The 19,874-nt window shown below is 50.8% G+C and overlaps 1 protein-coding gene across 1 annotated transcript in view; it reads right to left on the bottom strand.

The window, feature by feature from the left end:
- The window catches only part of HYDIN (HYDIN axonemal central pair apparatus protein), a 162,708-nt gene that overhangs the window by 38,524 nt on the left and 104,310 nt on the right, over positions 1–19,874 (bottom strand). Inside the window, exons 25-39 of the mRNA XM_072872234.1 lie at positions 13,620–13,812; positions 11,748–11,765; positions 11,577–11,693; positions 10,662–10,871; positions 9,637–9,774; positions 7,821–7,998; positions 7,177–7,307; positions 6,296–6,429; positions 5,252–5,388; positions 4,267–4,394; positions 3,958–4,149; positions 3,410–3,559; positions 1,988–2,227; positions 1,542–1,710; positions 807–998 (exon numbers count right to left, since the gene is read on the bottom strand). Coding sequence (XP_072728335.1) covers positions 807–998; positions 1,542–1,710; positions 1,988–2,227; positions 3,410–3,559; positions 3,958–4,149; positions 4,267–4,394; positions 5,252–5,388; positions 6,296–6,429; positions 7,177–7,307; positions 7,821–7,998; positions 9,637–9,774; positions 10,662–10,871; positions 11,577–11,693; positions 11,748–11,765; positions 13,620–13,812 — 2,327 coding nt within the window. The remainder of the gene's footprint in view (positions 1–806; positions 999–1,541; positions 1,711–1,987; positions 2,228–3,409; positions 3,560–3,957; positions 4,150–4,266; positions 4,395–5,251; positions 5,389–6,295; positions 6,430–7,176; positions 7,308–7,820; positions 7,999–9,636; positions 9,775–10,661; positions 10,872–11,576; positions 11,694–11,747; positions 11,766–13,619; positions 13,813–19,874) is intronic.

Raw genomic sequence — 19,874 nt, 5'->3', positions numbered from 1 at the left:
CCTCCTGCCTACCTATGATCCTGATCATCCTCCCCATCCCCTCAGATCCTGGGAGAGAAGACTCTGCTGAAACCAATGCCATGCCCGGGGTCTCCCCATGCCCTTCTTTTAGTCTTGTGCAGATCAGGGTCTGTCCTAGATGCTGGTAAAGGTTCCTGTTCAGATTATAGTAAGTAGGGTGGCAGAAAGGAAAGAATGAGCATCCCATAATACCTAAAAAGACTGGGCCAAGTCTCCTTCCGTTAACTGTCAAGATGGTCCTCGTGGGAGTTTGGCCCTGGGTCCTGCTGAGTAAGTCAGAGACACACAGAACTGGGCATTTTACACAGTCCCAAGGGAGAGGCTCCATCTGGGGCCAAGCGATTATCCAAAAGCTGGATGCTTTAGGAACATTACACCAGGAGATCTGGCTGGGCTCTGAATTCACCATAACAGCATTTACAAAGAGCTCCCACCTTTGCCCTTAGAATATCACCAAAAGCCATCTGGCTTGCAATGTTGCATAGGACAGAGTGCGCACTGCCCTGCCTAGGAAAGGGAACAACACTATCCTGATCCCAGCAGCTCCTGGGAGCAAAGGTGCTAATTTGGCAAAGCTGGGGAAAACCTCTCTGGCCTCTCGCTTGCCCCTGCCCCAGACTCTTCTCAGGATCCTACAGACTTCATACGCAAGAGTGGATTCAGGGCCTACAGAAGTGAAGATGGCACCAGGCTGCAGTGAAGTGATGGAGGTGACACTGAAGTCCTCCACTGAGGCCCTTTTGCCACAACAGACATAAAACAGGTGAAGAGCTTAGGGTTATTACCCGTCCTGTGTCTTTTCTCAGCACCTTCCTCCTCCTCTTCTCCACATTCAGATTTAGAATCCACCTTGTTGGGCTGGCTTTCATCAAAAATGGAGGAGGGAATGGCTGAGCTATGGGATGAGATGGTCTGAACAATCCCAGCAGAGTGCTTTCCTCCTTGATCTGACAGAGACTGGACATCTTCAAAGTTTGCTGAGGAGGAAGGACATGGAGAGGGAAGAAGGGGGTGAACATGGCCAGGGAATCTGCTCTTTGCCATTCACCACTTTGCGCGGCCACATGCAAAAGATGGAAAATTTCCCAAGGAGGGAAACTCCCAAGGCACTGAGAAGCCTGTCCAGGCTGTCTCTGTCTTCAGGGAAATTTTGAGCTTGTGCTTTTGTTGCTGGGAAGGAGCAAATATAAAATAGCTAGTGATATTAGACCTGGTTCTACTGGCTGAAGAACTCATCCAGTCCTATTCTTCATGGTTGAGGGACACAAGGGGATATCCTGATTATTTCCCCAGTCCATGGTAGACAGATATGAGCTTGCTTTGGCTGCACTCAGGGCTGGTAAAGGATGCGTGTTACAAGCCACAGACCTTCACCCTGGAATTCCTCCACCAAGCTGGGGAATGGGTGGCTGCTAAAAGCATGGGCTTTCCATGGAGAATGAGGTCATGGAGAGCTCAGGGTAGGTGGGCTGGACTCCCTACTGTGTCCACACTCAGGACAACCAATGCCAAACCCTCACCATTGTCCTGGCCTGCCGGCTCCCCAGTCTTGGACTTTGCCTGCTCATCCTGCAGCCTTTTCTGGTCCTGATAATACTCCAGCACCTCTGGGGGAAGCTTCTCACCCGGGGCCCGTGGAGGCAGCAATAAGGTGTTGTGGCAATCGTAGTCTTTCAGCATCCGCAGGATCTGTGCACATAGGGAAGAGAAGCCATATACAGGATGTGTTTCATCTCCATCCCATGAACAGACTTCCCAGCCAACCTATCTTCTCCCTCATTTCTTCCTCCCAACAACATGGACTATCCAAGCCCCTCCACAGCCTGCCAGCAGAGCTGGCTAACCCTGAAATGCCACCTGACTTTGCCCTGGGGACTGTCTCCATCTCTCCAGCACAAGCCTGGCAATGCTGGAGCACTGTGAAGCTATGGGAGCATGCACGTGGGGACCAGACCTTCCTTCTCACCTGCTCCTCAGCAAGGTACTGCTGGTCGAACTCCAGTGAGTAGAATTCGATGGGGAACTCGCATGGGTTCTTCACCACCACTGTCCCCTCTGCCCCAAGGCTGTACGGCAACAGCGGTCCCAGTTCAAGCACTGGGGGGCTGAACTCCAGCTGTGGCTCCAGCCCGTGCCCCGAGACCTGCAGCTGGAGGTGCTGGGTGCTCTGGCAAATGTTAATCTTCAGCTTACTTCTGTAAGACTTCTGAAAAGAGAGAAGTGCAGAAAGCTCCTCCACAAAGTCCCAGGTGACAGGGCCGCAAATTCAACCCTTTCCCCAAGGTCACAGGTTGTTATCAGGATGTCAACATCCTATGTTAACACCAAGGATGTTATCAGTACCTCTAAGGTGAATGGAAAACAGATTATTAACTTATAGCAGGGGCTACAGCACCTGCATGCTGGCTCTGAGTAACTGAGATGAATCCTGGTGTGAAGTGTAACTGGATATTTGGGTATCAGATGGATCTAAAATGGACTATCAGATGTTTTCACCTAGTCATGAGGGAGTGCAATGCTTGTAAGAAAGGTCCTCATGGGTGGACTCAGCTCCCACAGGACTCAGGAGCTGCTTCACCTCCTTCTTCAGGGTTATGTTGCCCAGACACAGTCCTGGCACTGCTGCATCAGGCAAACATCAGCTATATGAAAGAGGCAGATGAGCTCTCACTGGCTAGAAATAAGGATCTTCCTCCTCTGCTCAGTGCTTGGCCCTGGTCAAAGCCAGAGACAAGACGGTTACATCTCTGCTAGCAATTAAAACATCTCTGGGACAGTTCCTAGGCATGGAAGCACTTGTGTCCATACTGTTACACACCGCCAGTTTCCAAGTCACAAGGGCCACATGCAAACTGCCTTTGGGAATGCTCTGTCGTTTATGCTGACTCCCAGACTGCCTGGGAACATGCAGGAAGGCTGGGCCAGAGCCACAGGGACCACTGGCAGCACACCACTACAGGTGACTGTCCTGTCATGCTCAGGAAGGTGCCTGGTGGCTGTTTTTCTGCTGGTAACAGCAGCAAGATTAGCCTAAATTGGCCCTTCCAGGGTTATCCCCTGCGAGCATGCCAGCTGCTCTGCACAAGAGCGTTGTAGCCTGCAAAAACACCCACGCAAGGCGGAAGACGAGGGGAAACAGGCAGATTTCCCCCAATGCACCGAGAGGGAGCCACACCGCAGTGCCCTGATGCTCTCTGTGCAAGCTCCCCATAGGGATTTCAAAGTACCTCTCAGAAGAGTGTGCTGCTGGGGAAACTGAGGCACAGTGGGTACAGGGCTTGCAGAAAGCTCCTTGTGGAGGTAGACCTCATCTCCTGCTCCCTGAGCTGGGCTCTCATTACCATACTGCCCTGCCAGACCTCCTGGGGGTGACACCCACCAATCTTACCTCTTCCATGGGCGAAAACCTGACTCGCACATTGCATCGCTGTCCTGGAGTGAGGGCTCCAGCTGAGGGCAGCGCCTCAAAGACACAGGGCTTGGCCTTCAATTCCTGGAGCAGCTTCCGACGCATGCTCGCTGGCAAATGTTTGTCCACCTGAGCACAGAAACCAATCATGTGAGGTCTCCTTGGTCTGCGAGGACAGACCCTTGGTTCCTGCAGTGCTCTGAGATACTGTCATGGTGTTGAGAGCACCCACATCCAAACCAACTGTGGCCACCGCTGGCCTAGAACTGGAGGGAAGACATATAAAAGCAAGGCAGGCAGACGGGGAGGCACTGTCCTCAGAGGAGGAGGAATGGGTGAAGATGGCAGAGAAGTGAAGCATCAGCTAGTGAACAGGTTCAGGTGAACCAGCCTTGCTCTGTACCCTCAAAAGCTTCCTCACACGAGCTGTAGCCCAAGTGCTCGGGCAGCCATAGGTGCAGAAAAGGCAAGAGAAGCAAAGAAAACCCAACCAAGAAGTTCCATGTTACACGTTGTCTGTGCTTTACCTTCTTAATAGGCTCATTCATGGTGATGAACCATTTACAGGGGACCTGGAGTTGATTGTAGAGCTGGACAGTTTCTTCCTGGCACTGCCCACACTGAACAGCGGAGAACTCCAGTCTGTCCCTGGAGAGGCAGAGGGACGGCACAGTCACATTGGCACGGAGGCGGATGTGAAACATGGGGCCTCCTGCTACCTAGTGAAGGACAAGAGCATCCAGCTGAGAGCCCAAGTGACATCTGCTGCTGTCTCCGACCTGCTGCCTGCCCCGAAAGGTGGTGCGGGCACAGGGAGGTGAGGCACTATGTGGTACCTTGATGGGCAGGAGCACATCCACCTCTCCCAGTGGCAGGTTGGCACTTTGTGGGTCGAAGCGCACTTCGAACATCTCTGTCTCGCAGTAGGGCAGGTGCTTCACGCGGTCCAGCTCCACGCTGAAACCTTGAACAGATAAAAATAAAGCAGTTGAGACACTCAAGCAACATGAAATGTGTCACAAGCACATTAAGGCCATACGTTAAGCCAGGTGCCCTGGCTGGCAGCTCTGTGAAAGACCCCTTTGCATCTCTGGAGAAGCCTGCCACTCTTTCTCCTTTGTCACGGCACAAGGAGAAAGGGTTTTCACAGCCAGAATTCAAGACCCACATGGTAAAAAGAAAACATGTCAGTTGAGGACCTCCAGCAATTCCTTCACCAGGCATCCCAGGGAAGGACATCTCCAAAGGAGAATTTCCAACTATGATTCCCCCATGCCATGGTGTTCCCTGGAAAACAACTTGGAGGAGACACCTGACCACTCCTCAGACACAGCAAGTGACCGTTTGATGGCACTGCAGCCTTACCTCAAGGCCTGTTTTGGAAGCCTATTTCGATACAACAGAGGACCTCACAGGCTGTTTTCTCAATAAAGGCTGAACAGAAGTGCTATGACATTATGAATGCTAAACAAAGCACTTCCAAACCACAAAGAGTCCATCTGTTTGCAACACAAGCCCACAGAGTGCACAAAGAAGCTCTGATAATGCTCATGGTAGCCAAGAGCAGAAGATGCTGAGAGGTGACCAAGGTGATCAGCCCATCTAGCTCCTACAATGAAGTGTTAGGACAGTCATAGGCAGGCCAGGCCTCTGGGCACTGCTGGCCAGAACTCAGGCTCTAAAGCAACGAGCAGGGGGTACTAAGGAGGAAAAAGCTATACAAACAGGCACTCAAAAAACCTCTCCATGTCCAGTGGCTTAAGCTAATCTGTCAGAGACAGCTCCTTCAAGCCCACGTGAAGTCTCTCCAGCACCGGTTACCTGTGTCACACAGGACCCGTCCATCGGCATGGAAGGACACAGGGAACTGCCCGGTGTTGGTGATCTTCACGATGTGTGTGTGGATGTTACCGAGAATGACATAGCCAAAGTCCAGGACATACTCGGGCAGCTCAGCTCTGAAAGGAGGAGTAAAGAGAGCCCTTAAACCACAGCCTGGCTACGTTTCCAAGTGGACGGAAGATGCAAATAAAGGGGATATTTCTGTATTCGCTGCTCTAAAAACTCAATTCTAGCCAGTGAAACCCAAGGCCTGACCACCTGGTAATGAATCTTGGTAAGTCATGGGGAGTGTAGGTCCTAGGTTTTATTAACTACCAATGGGACCTTAACATAAAATTGGTTAAAATCTGGTTGCACTGCTCTGCAATCAGATCCGTCCCCAAAGGAGCACTGGTAATGCAGCAATCAACACCTACAAGATTCACGGGAAGGTCCTTTTCCAGAGCAATCCCACTCGGGAAAACACATAAACAATCTGTTTTGGAGAGCATCTTCTTCCTGAATTGGAGCCTACAGTGCCTGTGCCTCATCAAGAAGGAGCAAAAGGGAGGACCAAGTTACCTAGGTAATCCCTGCAGTCCCAGCAGCATCCAAGCCACCTGATTTAGGGTTTGTCAAGCTAATACCTATGCAACTCCCTGCTCTTTTTGCTTAGCATGATTTGTTTGTTGGAAAAAAGATGCCAGCTTTGAGTTGCCTCTTTGAGAGCTGGTAAAAATAGGGATGGTGTCCGTGCTGTCTGGATGGGCTTGATGGTCTGCACTGGACCCCCTCAGTTCTAAGAACAGAACCCATCATCTGTGGGGAGTTGAGCACTTCCAAAGCTCAGGGTGGCACTGTGGAGGTGAGGAGACATGCCTGCTCACCAGGGAGCATGTCAAAGCTATCAGGATCAGACCCTTTCTGAAGTCCCCAGTTATTCCCAGCTCTGCAGACACAAGGAGCTCTCAGGAGCAGGGGTGCACTGCTGCTGAGTGTTACCCTTGGGGTGCCTGGAGATAGGGTATGGGAGTCCCCACTAACTTGAGAAGCCTCCAGCGAGCACACTGGTCAAAGGCAGTGTCCTCTGGGGGACTGGAGGCGAGAGCTTTCTGCTGCTCCAGGGCGTGTTCCTCTATCAGCATCTGCTCCATCTGCATCTGCAGCCGAGTATCGAACTGAGGAAAGCAAAGACAGTGGCTGGTTAGCAAAAGTCTTTCCCAAAGGACAGGCTTGTCTGTGAAAGAGGATCCCATCCTGCTCTTGTTGAGAGGGGTGATGGGGTCCCCCTGTCTCACTGCTCAGTGTCTGTGACACCTCTTGCTCTCTTATCTAGGACCTTATCTGAAGGGAAACGAACTCCAGCATCTTTGCCTGCCCAGTCACTGTTATAAGAGCTGATTTGGCCAGACAAACAGACAGACAAGCCAGGAACCCTCCAGTGCTCCAAGTATTTGCCTGCCCCCAGCCACTGCCAAAGCAGCTTAGACAAAAGCTCTCTTGAAAAGGGAACCATGATAAAGCTCGTGCCTCTTGGAGATGAACACTGACAGCATGGTCCCAGGGCACAGTCAGGCTACTGCTATTAAGCTCTGTAAACCTGACAGGACTTGGGTTGTGAGCAACAAACACCCCAGTGATGACCTGCATCTCCATCAAAGTACCATAAATCCAATCACTTGAGCATGGTATTCAGGATCTCTCCATGGGGTAGTCAGGAAGCTGGTGCATCTATGGGAGTGACAACTACCAGAGTTGGGCAGCCCCCTGGGGCAGTGCTGAATTGATGCATGATCATGGCCAGGTGTGGGCAGGGAGGTCCCAAGTGCCAGCAGGGCACCGGGAAGCCTGCTGCAGGGTGCAAGGGGCCCAAGTGACACAGTGGGAGGGTGGCACGTGCCAAACGGGGCATCAGCTGTTCTCACCACGGTGCCCAAGTCGTCTGTGGGCGGCTCTGCGGCCGCAGCCTCCCCCAGAACAACTGCTTTGTCTCTCTGGCTGTCTTTTTCCATCTTTTCTTTCGCCTCTTTGAGGACCTTCTCATATTTTTCATTTCCTGCAAGAAGAAAACATCCACAAATAGAAGTATGGGCACAGCGCCATTCCCATTTAAGCTGGGAAGCCCCACTCCCTCGATGCTGGCCTCTCCCAGAAACATACTCCTCAAGCAATGTATGGAAAGTGGATGCTGCTTTTCCTCTATGAATCCTGGTGTTCACTCCCACCGATCTTCCTCCCACATAGGAGCATCTCACCCCCTGCAATGTGATGCAAATCCAACCCTGCCAAAATCCTTGCCAGCCTGCATTACAGCTTTCCCAAGCACTTCTGTCTAGCCATCACGTTTCCAGGCCACAAACAGATACAATGGCAAGCTCTGCAGGATGGTTCCTGGGGCAAAGCCCACATGGACTTCTAGAGACTCAGGAAGCAAACAGAGGGCTGAGTGTTGGTCTGACAGCCCTGAACCCTCCAGGCTTGGTGGAGGTGGGTGTGAGCTGCCCTATGGGAATATAATATGGGGGAAAAACCAGGGGACCTTCTTGGGGAGCAGATAGGCAGTGCTCACCTTTGATGTTCCTGGGAAGGTCCAAGTAGATCCTGGGAAAGCTCCCCTCTCCTTTCAGGGAGATCTCTTCTGGTTCCAGGTGACCCACTTGGATCTGGAAAGTCCTGCAGAAGACTCCAGGCACTCCCGGCAGGTAATAGACTTTCAGCACTTGCTCCTTGCCAGGTCCAATGTAACCCTGCAGGGTGCGGGAGAGGAGGGAGGGAATGCAACCAAAGAGGGTTTGGTGGAAGGATGGGTCAGATGACAGACATGCTGAGAAGGCAGATTCTCAAAGATAAGAAAGTATCAGACAACATTGCCTTCTAGCTTTCTTTTATCTAAAAGCTCAAGTCTCCTACACCAGGATACAATATGTCCTTCAGAGGGCTTGTAGGGATGCATTCCCACAGCACAGACTGCCCTTTGCTCAGCATGAGCACAGGTCATCTGCTAATGGTGTTTAACCTCTGCTAGCAAGAGCTAGACTGAATAAATAAAAGCTCTTTTACCAGCCGCTATGGAAGATAAGTGAAATGCCCGCGCTCTCAGCAGAGCCGGCAGCTCCTGTCACAGCACGTCACTGGTTCCCAGGCTAGTGTCAAGGGGCCTGACCTCTTATTAATGACCCCAACCAAACATCTCCTGCCTGTGCAGTTACACCAAGGGCACGTGAGCCTATCTGTACTCACGCTGACCTGCAAACATACATCTCTGGAAAAGCAGGAGCAGAGACTAAGACAAGATCCAGGGAAGAAGGTGTTGCCAGGAAGGTCACCTCCTCTCTGGGCTTCCAGAAGGGCTGTCCAAGCCCTGGGCTGGGCTCACACCAGCCAGGTTGAGAGCAAATGCAAGCAGACAGCAACACAGCTCTGGGTGACAGGACACAGCTGCAGCTTTCCTTGGCTCGCCCTCTGCATGCTGGGCTGGACCCTCAGCTCCCCGCTCCCCTCCACGCTGCTGAGAGAAGCTGCTGAGCAGGACAGATCCTGCCACTTGGTCCCCTGAACCCTTACTCCAGCACACAACACAGCTGTAGTGAAAGCAAGCCCTGCCAAGCTGCCAGGGCCGATGACACTGTTACAGCAACAACTGCGCGGGTCCAAGAAGAGCTGTGTCTTTGGAAGCTCACAGGAAGAGGGCATCAGTGTGTCATCCCTTGTAGGAGACAGGCATGAGGAAATGTGAAAGACATTTGGCTTCCTCTTCCCATTGCAAAAAGGGACAAAGATAGGAACACTGCTTCAGCTCAAAGACATCCATTTAGGACTAAGAAGATGGGATGCTGCAAACTCCTCTCCTTGCTATTCCAGCCCCCTTCCTCCCTAGCCCCCTCACTGCCCCACAAAGCTGCTGCAGAGCAGCAAAGCTGGAAGAGTGAGGGGCCAGTACAGCGGCTGTTACAATTTCTGGCAAAGAAGCTTCATGCCCATGCAAGAGAGTATTTAAGTCCTGCTTAGTGCTGGCAGGGGACAGGCAGAGTTTGTTACAGGTAGGGACAAGGAGCAAGTCCTGTCCGATCACGCAGCCTGGGTAAGGTGACCCTCAGGAGAGCCTGCACCGTCCAGCTCCAGTATCCGCATAACCAGAGAGCTCAGCAGCTGGGCTCCAGAGAGCTACCGAAGCACTCGTGCCTCCCGCTGGTGGTTGCTGTACGATAGCACAGCCGTCCGCCGGCAAAGACTGTTAAGGCCTTGCTTGACCTTCTCTGTCCCCCAGCAGCAATTCCTTACAGCCCTGTCTCTCCTGGCTGTTTTTGTGGTTTTTTTCTTGGGCTTTTTTTTTTTCCTTCTTTCCCCATAACAGGGTTAATCACTTGTGCTACCTCCATACTCACCGTGCTGGGCATGACCAGGGGCACGCCGGGCAGAGGGTTGTCTGCAGTGGCCACGCTGGGGCTTAGCACCACATAGGTGAATCCCACCTTCCCGCTGTTCTGCAAGGTGACCTCTGCTTTGGTGACTTCGTTAAACAGCTGAAGAGAGGACAGAGGAGTGGGAAGTTACAGACACAGGTCTGCTGCTGGGAATCTCCTTCCTCTTTAATTGGGTTGAAAGCAAATGAACACAACACAGAAGCAGGGACCGCAGAGGAGATACAAGCACTTGACTCTCCCAGGTTAACCTGGGGAACCCACAGCCACAGGGTACCTCTTAGCCCTACATAGGAACAGATATTTGTGGCAGCACACAGAGGTGCAATAACAACCACGTAAAGATCAGTAATAAAAAAACAGGGGATACAAGCCCTCTGCACTTTAAGGTGTCATCTAACAGCTAGCCAAAACAAAGAAGGAAGCATCAAGGCATTTCAGAAGAAAAGGCACCCACATACAAGTATTTGCAAGCAAAATATAAGCAAAAAGGGAGACAGAGAGTGCAATACATACGGGGCCAATATATGGAAATATCTGTGAGGTTTTTAACTGAAAAGAAGTAAAGCAGGGATTATTCTGGGACATTCTCTCCAGCTACAGTGACTGGAAGCCCAAGTTAGCTTCCTCCTTGGTTTATTTTGTTGATTAATCAAGAGCATTGAAAAAAAGCATCTCCTTGGACCTCAGGCTTTAGGAGTGGATCAGTGGATGGATGTCTCAGGGCATGTCCCTCTGGAGATCACCACTGGGATCCTGCCTGCCCCAGGAAGCAGCATTAGTATCCTTGAAGAGGAGGAATTCCCAGCTTTAGTGGGGGGTGGAGATGGTCATTAAAAACCAGCTTGGATGCAGGATGTATCACTCAACGGTTGTACTTCCAAGCCATACAGCTGACAAAGTAGCTGGGGAGAGAGCCCTAGACCTAGGTGGGCAGCAACCCACCAGTGATGGTTTCAGGGACCTCTGCCAAGAGAAGTGCGCGGTACCTGTAGCCCGCAGTCGATCTCCGTGATGTCTAGGAGGTAGCTGATGAGTGAAGCCTCCCCACTCAGCACTATCTCGTAGGTTGGGCCTCCCTCCACCCTGCACAGCGCCATGATGCGGGCAACGATGTTTGCATGGCCAAAGAAGGTGAATGTGACCTGCTGGCTCTCGCCCGGCTGCAGCACACCATACAGTGGCAGGATGTCGAAAACCTGGAGGTAGGGGAGGAGAGATCAAGATGTCGAGCATCAAAACTGATGCAGAAGAGCCGTGGCTTGGAGCAAAGGACAGACACGGCTGGAGGGGCCTCTTCTGCAAGCACAGGCAAAATCATCCTAATCTTGTCCTACATCCATTCCACCTACCAGTGGAGGGACCACGGGAAAAATCTTCTCCCATGCTCACTAATTAATGCATTAACTAATACACTACATTAAAATAATATGGGAGGTCTCCTGGCAGCAACAAATTCTCTCTGCTGCGGAACTTGCTTTTAAAAATGCTTTTTGCTGCCTTCAGAAAAACACGAGACTCAGAGATAAGAGCCCTTGGAGCCGGGGGGAGGACTCCAGCCCAGCTCATCTGACTTCTGATGCTCTTGACTCTCTCTGATTTGCATACTGCTCTCTCTCAAGATCCTACAGCAAAAGCTACTGCAGAAATTTCCTATCGACCACTTGATTAGTAACAAGATGAATAATGCCCTCCATAGGTGCTGCACAGGTAGTGTCTCTGGTCAGCCCTATGACATGTCCCACATGGCCTCTCCAATGACCAGTTGTTTCAGCAGTACTGTGCGATGTGCTTGGAGGGGTGAGGCCACTCTGTGAGCAGTGCCGAGGGCCGCCAGTGGGAGAGAGGGCTACAAAACTGCTTGCCACAGTGGAAATGCAGAAGCAAGACAGATTCCCACTTACCTCCTCCACTCCCAAGGAGAGGGGCTCTGCCTCCACGAACTGCATCAATTCCTTGATCCTCACCGGGCTTTGAGTCTCTGCAGCACCTTCCAGCTCCACAGCAGTAGATGGTAGCGGCTGGAAAACAAGCACCATGGGCTGCAGTAAGCAGCTGGCTGGTCTGGGTGAGACCACTGCAGGCTCCACCACCTCCTCAAGCCAGGAGCAGCTGAGATGGGACCTAGGCGCAAATCAAGTAGGGGTATGTCCATGCCATCAGTTGAGTGTGTGTCCAAGCACACCCACAGATGAGACACGGGCTCCATCTGCACTTCCTACAGGCAAGTTTGCACGAGGAAGCTGGGTGCACCCAGCGCTTGCTCCTGGCAGAAACTTCAAAGGCATTTTGCACCCTCGTGCCAGCCCAGCTTCGCTCACTCCTGCCCAAGGAACACACTGAGAATCCCACACCTGGACAGGTTAGGTTTTCTGTGAGAAAAATAGAACACAGCTGCAAGTAAGATGTACCAAAACCAGGAAAATAAGGACTTAGAAAGTGCTTGGCACAACCATCCCATTTCAGATGGTGCTTAGGTTTCATCTCATGCACTTGTCAGTGCTGGAGAGCTGAGGATCTCTGCTGGGTTGTTCTTCTCCAACAGCACCTTCCTGAAGAAGGCAGCTGAGATGTTTTTCTGTCTTGCAGCAGCTGAGAGCTGGTATTTAACCTCAAAGGTGCCATCTTTCAAAAGGAACCTCATCCCTGGGTTTCTGATCCCTATTTATAAGTGAGGGCTTTGTGATTACTCTTCAAGTTTAAGAATACCCGCTTCTTTACTAATGTGAAGAAATGCTTTGTGTTGTGGCCTTGATTTCAGCAGAATCTGCAATAATATTTATGGGACATCCTTAGACCTAATCAGAGGCTACATCTGCCCAGTAGATAAAGACTGGGAAGGGCAGTGTCTTCTCACATTTCGATGTCCTTTCTGTCATCCCCACGTTTTCAAACCCAGCAAAGCTTTGCCAACCATATATTCCCAAAGATGCTATCCATACCTTTCCTAGGCCTGTGGTCTCCTACCTCCCCAGGGAGGTTATACAGCTATCACCTTGGTACAGAGACACAAGCAGAAGATGAAACTGCAATCCAGATGTATTCTCCGAAGCAATTTTGGATCCTACTTAGCCGTGTCCACTTGAATTTCCCTGGTTTATTTGTGCATACATGGTAACAAAGCAGGAAATAAAGATGATTTCATGCTTCTACCCGTAAACGTTCAGCCACGCTATTCTTTATGTCTACAAGGTATCATTTCTTCCGATTCAGAAAAAATTTGCAGAGTTATAACATTAAAACTGTCAATATTTCCATGTGAGCAGGTGCAACCCCTCTCCTTGAACTTAATGCCAATGCTGGCACTTCCTGAACTTCTCCTGCTTTCTTACATCCTTTTTTATTGCCCTAGGAGCAGCCTCTGTCCCACATGATGCAGAACAAGGCGCCAGTTCCCACTAGCACCAAGGTCAAGCTCCAAAGCACCGAGGTTCACCAGGAAGGTCAGCAGACCAAAGGCTCTTTTCCATGCTAGGAGGAAGAGACAGCGACTTTGCAAAGTCTTGTTTTATAAAAGACAGCTCCGTGGCTGTCACTGCAATACCGGGTCTTGGATGAAGGCAGAGACGTGAAAACGGGTGGCTCTAGCTGGGGCTGAGAAGGAGGTACGTGGAGATCAGTACTTGGCACGGCTTGATACAGGAAGGGAACTGGAAGCCTTCACATCACGATGCAGATAAAAGCCTCATTTTACATTATAAAAAAAAAACAAGCCAAAAAAATCCCAAACTCAACATAGGTCAGTAGGATCTGAGTGGGCTTCTCCAAGCAAAACTATGCCATTCTCCCTCCTCAGAAGCCCTGTGTCCAGCCACTGGCCCTGCTGCCCAGCCCACTATCAGGGCACGTGACAGCAGGGCAGCAAAAAGGGAGGTTGGCACGAGCACAGCTTTTTGGTGGCAAGCTGGGGAAGGCAACACAAGTGGTAGGTGTGCAAGAAAATCTACCTTTGCTTCCAGGGAGTCATCTGCATCTGCTGGCTCTTGGGCAGGATCCCCCGCTGCTCCCAGGGCTTCTGCTGGCTCCTCCACACCTCCATCCCTGGAGCTGCTCTCTGCAGACACCGAGCGCTCCGACCAGGCTCCCTCCTCCTTTGGTGGCTGGGGTTTGATGAAAAATTTAGGTGCTGGAGGGCTGAACCTGGAAAATAACATAACTTTGGTCACGGACCTGCAGTGGGAGGGAGGGAAGCCTGCATGAGCAGTTCCTCAGCAGGATGCAGCCTCTGGGTGGGCACTGGTGGTGTGAGCTCAGTGATGGGTCTGACCCAGCAGCTCTGAAACCAGGATGGAGCAAGTCAATGCTTGGGGCTGCCCAGGGACAACATGCCTCGCTGCTGGTAAAGCAGTGGTGCAGGCAGCTGGCAACTGGTTGCAACAAGGAATGGAAGAAGACAGAGGCGAACGCCTTGTGGGGAGGCAAAAAGGAAAAGGAGGAAAGGAAAAGACAGACAAACTGTGCAAAAAGGTGAGACAGAACACAAAGGGGCAAATCCGAACAGTGATGAGCCAGTACAGACCCACCAGTGTCCTCTTGGAAGCACCCACCGCTGCGGACTGTGCCTTCCCCATCCAGAGGGCCAAAGCGAGAAACTGTGCAGCTCTACTAGATACTTAACCTGAATATTTTCCCTGACAATTACCTGCAGCCATAGGTCAGTACAAGCAAGCGGCAACACTGGTGGCTTTCTCGAAGTGCGATCAGGCAGGAGCAGGGATGGAGCCTGCAGCCTGCTGTGCCCTGACCAGACAGAGCCCAGCACAGCCTCAGGGACACCCATGAAGTCCATCATGGGACACCCTTGCACACACAAGGCCACCAGCAACACGGAAAGACATGTCAATTCCAGGCAGAGACTCACAATTAAACAGCCCATTGATCCCTGATGAGCACCAAAGCAGCAGCAATTAGTACTTTGGGGAAGGAAGTTTTGGTCCTTTTTAATCAATATGCAGCAAATGTCGATGACAAGATTCAGCTCCCTGTTGTGCCGCAGGTATTCCCCGGTTGCAAAACAACAGCTCTAACTGCACCTCATGCTAAAAGGCAGCAGCTCTGCTAAAACAAGGTTATAACCTATGTAGCACTTACCAACGGTGTGATTACCTCCCCAGCAGTTTCTAAATGCAAACCGTTTGAGGACCAATTTGGCAAATGATTCAGCAAAGCAGTTCAACGGCTTGTTTTACGAACAGAGACGAGTTTATAGTTTGACCAACATTCGTCAGTAAAAAGTATATGGTTTAATATTTTCAAACATTCCCAGGTGACTCAGATCACGTTCCCTGTTTTAAATCACAGCAGGCGCTCACAGTAACTCTGCTCATATTTCTATTGCCACATGGAGGGACACACTCAAACCATGCCTGCCTGTCACCATGCCTGTTTGCGAGTGTTCCCCATAGGCAAACAAGGCAGATTTTTACAGCAACCTAGGTGCTTCATTCCCAGCTGGAAATTCAGTGCCTTTAACAATATGCTCCCAGGTGAATATCTGTCTTCAGCTTTGTAGCTTATTATCTAAGGCTGGTTTTCATTTCTGGATTAGAGGCTCTGCTCTTCATAACCTGAGAGGTCCCACCTGACTTGTCCTTCCTGCGACCACACACAAGAACAACGCTTGGCCCAGGTGAGCTCCTCCACAGTCCTCCCTCTGCCTGCTGCTGGGACCCTACGGGGGACCCTGAGCAAGACCTCGGCACTGTCCATGTGGAAGAGCAAAGCAGGACGGGAGGGGACAAAGGTGTTTGCTTGCCCCTGCAGAACTTCACCCATCTCCAGTCCTATCTGTGCAACCTTCGCTCCTCTCAGCTGAGGCACCTTAATATGGGTTGGGGTGCACTGATGGGTGACCAAACTGCTCAACACCTCCAGCAGCTGCTAACTTGGGCATCTGTGTAAGGATGAAATAAATTCAGCTCAGCTGTGACAATGATGCCTCTGGGCAGCCCGCAGCTGAACACTACTTCTGGGTGATAAGGAACATGCCTGCAGCTATAGGGGTACAAATATCCAGGGCCAGGGGCATCTTGAAGCCCTCCAGCTACGCATCGGTCCACACACCAGTTCAGCACATGAGTCTGGCCACCATCACGGTGGCTGTCCTGAAACTGCTAGCTGCAATCCATCCTAGTGAGGAAATGAAAGCATGGCTCTTAGAGCTGCTTGTGATAAATACCGCGGGTTACTAACAACTCCTGAGGAGAGGTAAACCCCCGAGATGGAAAATCCATAACCATTTATTAGATTACCTTTAGTTTTATAGAATGGTTTGAGGCAACTTCACAGGACCGCGGTGCCTAGACCACAACAATATTTTTCACTCTAAAGTAGAAGCCCTGTGGGACCCAGTGCTGGGAGATGACGTGATTAGCGAGTCCTGCTGCAGAGAAGCACAAAGCACTCTGGGGGACACACAAAACACGAGGGACTTTTTCCAGTGGGGTAAAGTCAAAATGAATAACAAGAAGTGTAATGTGAAAAGGAAGGCAGGGAGGAACCCAAGGTGTCAATAGAAAGCTGACCCCTGGGACAAGAAATCTTCCTGCCACTGAAGGAAAAGGGGTTCTTAGAAAATGAGAAGGAAGGGGAAGATAACAAGATGTTCAGCATCAGCCCAGGCTTCAGGCAGCTCTTTCTCTGATGTGAATCAGGACTTTCTGGGCATCCTCCAGCACCTTCAGGTTAAGGCTGTGAATGCAGGGAGGAAGACAAAGAGCAGAAAGCACTGTCCACCTGCAGAGAGGACCCAACCCAAACCAGAGGGGCCAAAGGGCTGTGGAAGTGCTTCCACCAGCACCGTGGAGCTGAGACAAGGAGCCTCCTGACATAAGCAGGTCAGCCGGGAGCTGGAGGGGCTGAAAGCAAGGTGTCAACCCCTCTGGGTCTGTCTCACCCAACCTGGCCACCTCTCAGATGAGACAAAATGCATCCAGGAATTAACAGTGGGGATTTAATGGTAACATGGGCAGATTGACATCAGGGAGAAAGGAGTCCTTCCTGCTAGGGCCAGGACAACCTTCTGCCACCCACCGTCCCCAGCCTCTGAGACATTAGAAAAAAAATATCTCAGCCTATATCCTGTTTTCCGAGCCTGCTAGGGACACAGCTTCACATCACTTCCCACACCCGCCTCCCAAAATAGAGGAGCTAGAAATCACACCACTTCTGCAAACTACCTGTGAAGATTCATGCGGGATGACATGACTCTGCCAGCTCAGGCTGTGCGAGAGTCACTCCAAAATTGTAACGGGAATGCCCAAGGTCCCTGCAGCCTCTGCCAGCACCAAGGACATGTGCCAGAAACCACCACCCCTTCACATCAAATACAAGAGTTTTAACAGTGCTGAGACTGCTTCCTTAGTGCATGGTACCCACATGCAGAGCATCCTTGCCCAGGCCCCCAGGGACCACCCACTGGTGCACACATTAGGCACAGCCACAGTATCGGGTGAAAACAAGCCTCCCAACAAAGCCTGAGCTCTTTTCAGGTTATCACAGGGTAAAGCACCAGAGACTGCATGCCCATGAGGCATCTAAACAGGCTTACAGGCCCCCACGATGCACTTTCATTTCTCCTTCAGGCCATCAGATGTATACTAAAAAGGCACTTTGGAGCAAGCTACAGACAGCTCAAGGGTGTTTGCAACTGAAAGCAAAATAAAATAATACAGGAGTAAACTGAAAACCTTCCCAGTGCACTGTGTGGGAACACTGGACTTGAGCTGGGCCACCTGGTCAGCAGCTGAGGAAGGTGGTGGTGATGGTCTGCCCTCATCAATAGTGAATATTAAACTGCATTTTGTCCAAATGGCCCTGAAGCCTATTTCTTTGCTAGGATAAATTCCTCTGCTAATCTAAGGTTTGTGTATTTACTGAACCTCCCATTGAAATTCAGACCAGGCAGTAGAGAGACAGAGAAGAGAAGCAGTATCACTGCAGTGAGATCCGACACCTCCAACTTCTGTTTTGCACATGCTGGAAATGATTAATCTGGATTCGGCATTCATCTGAATGCAGCGAGTGGTCCTGGGGACATCCCACTGTGACCAAGTATTAATTAGCTTGCAGTTAATATGCAGTTTTAATGGCCACTTACTTATTTGAGTCAAAAAAATGTCAGTTTTGAGACATGAGGGAGAATTTTGATTTCTTGTTTGAAAGTAGAAATTGTGCAGGGATGCTACTATGGAAAAGAAGTGAAGTATCCCATGTTCCTGGGGCAGCAATCAAAACTCTCCAGCACCTTTCAAGCAGGAGCCACAGGATCTGATCTTGGGGAGCACCGAAAGTCCTTGGCTCCTGCTGAAGCCCACAGACCTCAACTGTACCATCACTTTTGACAAAGAGTCAGAGGAGGGTCTGAGGCCCCTCAAGCTCCTTCTGACATAGTTCATGCCTCTCACAGAGTATTTCCATGGGATGTGGCTGGTCTGGTTTTGCAGGGTGCAGGTGCTAAAGCTCCTCAGCCACTTTGGTCCAACTTAAGCTGGATCAGGGCCAGCCAGCACCGCAGGCACAGCGGTTCTTCATGGAGATCACTCTTAGGCAGCAGTACTTGCCTCTCTTGACAAGTTATAGCCCTGGAAGAAGTCTGCACTGACTTTACTGGAGTTATTCTGACTTGCACTGATTTTACAGACAGCAAAACATTACCCATTAAGTCCTCTCCTTCCTCATGCTTTGCATATCAGCCAGGTGATTTATAAGCATCAGGTGAGGCAGTAGGAAGCTCCTGATTCTCTATCAGACAGAAAAATACTTCTCAATCAGACTCTGGCCAAAGGTTCCTCTGGAAGGAGCTCTAACAATCAAGGAGCTCTAACAATCAGTAGCTCTAACAATAAATACAATTCATAGTCTTTGTTCAAAATTAAACAAGCCCCAACAGCTGTAATTTGGAGATACTATTTAAAGTAATCAGCATCAATTACAATCTTACCAGCTACTTAAAAAATGAGCTCTGCAAGCAGACAACTGTATTGATTCCCATAACTGATAGCAAAGGAGAGATGTGCTCCAGCCATCTTTGTGGCAGGGATTTGGACATTCACCATTTTAAGATGTCTTCATGGGGGCAAGCCTGAGGGCTTAGCAAACCACAAAGGGTATGGCTGCATGGGTTAAAAATATTAGGAAGCAGTAGGGAGCTAAAGAACTGGTTGAGCATAACCAGCTGAGAGCAGCAGGCTGGTCCTGCATGCATTAGACAGGCAATCAGAAGGCTCCCAGCCATGGGAAGAGAGATATTCTTGATCTATGTTCTCCTTAGGGTAAAGGTTGCAGGAGACCAAAGCTGGATGTCAACAAGTTTGTGAAAGGAATGACCAGGACACAGCCTGAGACGGTAGGGAGCAGACTGGGTGGGCTTGGCAGGCCAGCTTCACCCTACAAGAAGCCAAAAAGCAGCTCAAGCCTGAGCTGAGGCACCCTGGGGGTCGAGGACATCCGGGGGCTCTGCCCAGGCACCCCTGTGCTCCAGGTGCCTTGCTGCACCCCATGGCAGCACGCAAAGAGCTCGCAACCCCTGGCCAAGCAACCTCCAGAGCACAGGGGCTTGCAGCTGCACCACAGGAAAACCAAATCACGAGGACAAGCTCACAGCACAGCTGCTGGCCTCTCTGCCCACCAGCTAGCATCACTGTCCCTCCGTGGTGCCAAGAGCAGAGGGAGGAAAAGGAGGGAGATGAAATGACAGAGCACGACCTGAAGTCCTCACCTAGAAGGAAATGTCCCTGCTAGTCTCGACCGCTTCTGCTGAACCCCAGAAGGTGTCTCCACCAGCCCATGCTGATGCAGGCTGCCCAGCACTTCCTGGGCAGGCAGCAATGCCACAGCCCAGCAAGCCCTCCCAGCAGGACTCTGCAGTGGGTCACCACGGGGAAGGGCAGGAGAAGGTAAAGCAGCAACGATAACTAACACAGAAGAAAAAACAAACCAAAAAAAGCTTCAGTTTAATATATTTCCTAGGGTTGCATCCCAAAATAAATCAGACAGATGCTGAAGGTCCACTCCGCTGAGTACGTCGGCATCGCCATCCATCCCCTGTCTAGAAAGAGCAGGGCTCCTCACACCAGCAGAAACCACACATTTGAGGCTGTGCATGGCTTTTACCCCGTGTAAAAGGCTAGTTAACATCACTGCTGAGTTATTATTAAAGGTCACTCACATGGTACAACATAATTACCCCCTGCTTTACTGAG

This window comes from Ciconia boyciana, chromosome 9 (assembly GCF_034638445.1).
Source record: "Ciconia boyciana chromosome 9, ASM3463844v1, whole genome shotgun sequence".
NCBI lineage: Eukaryota > Metazoa > Chordata > Aves > Ciconiiformes > Ciconiidae > Ciconia > Ciconia boyciana.
Note: the sequence above shows the minus strand (reverse complement) of the source record. Positions and strands in the feature narration are given on the sequence as shown.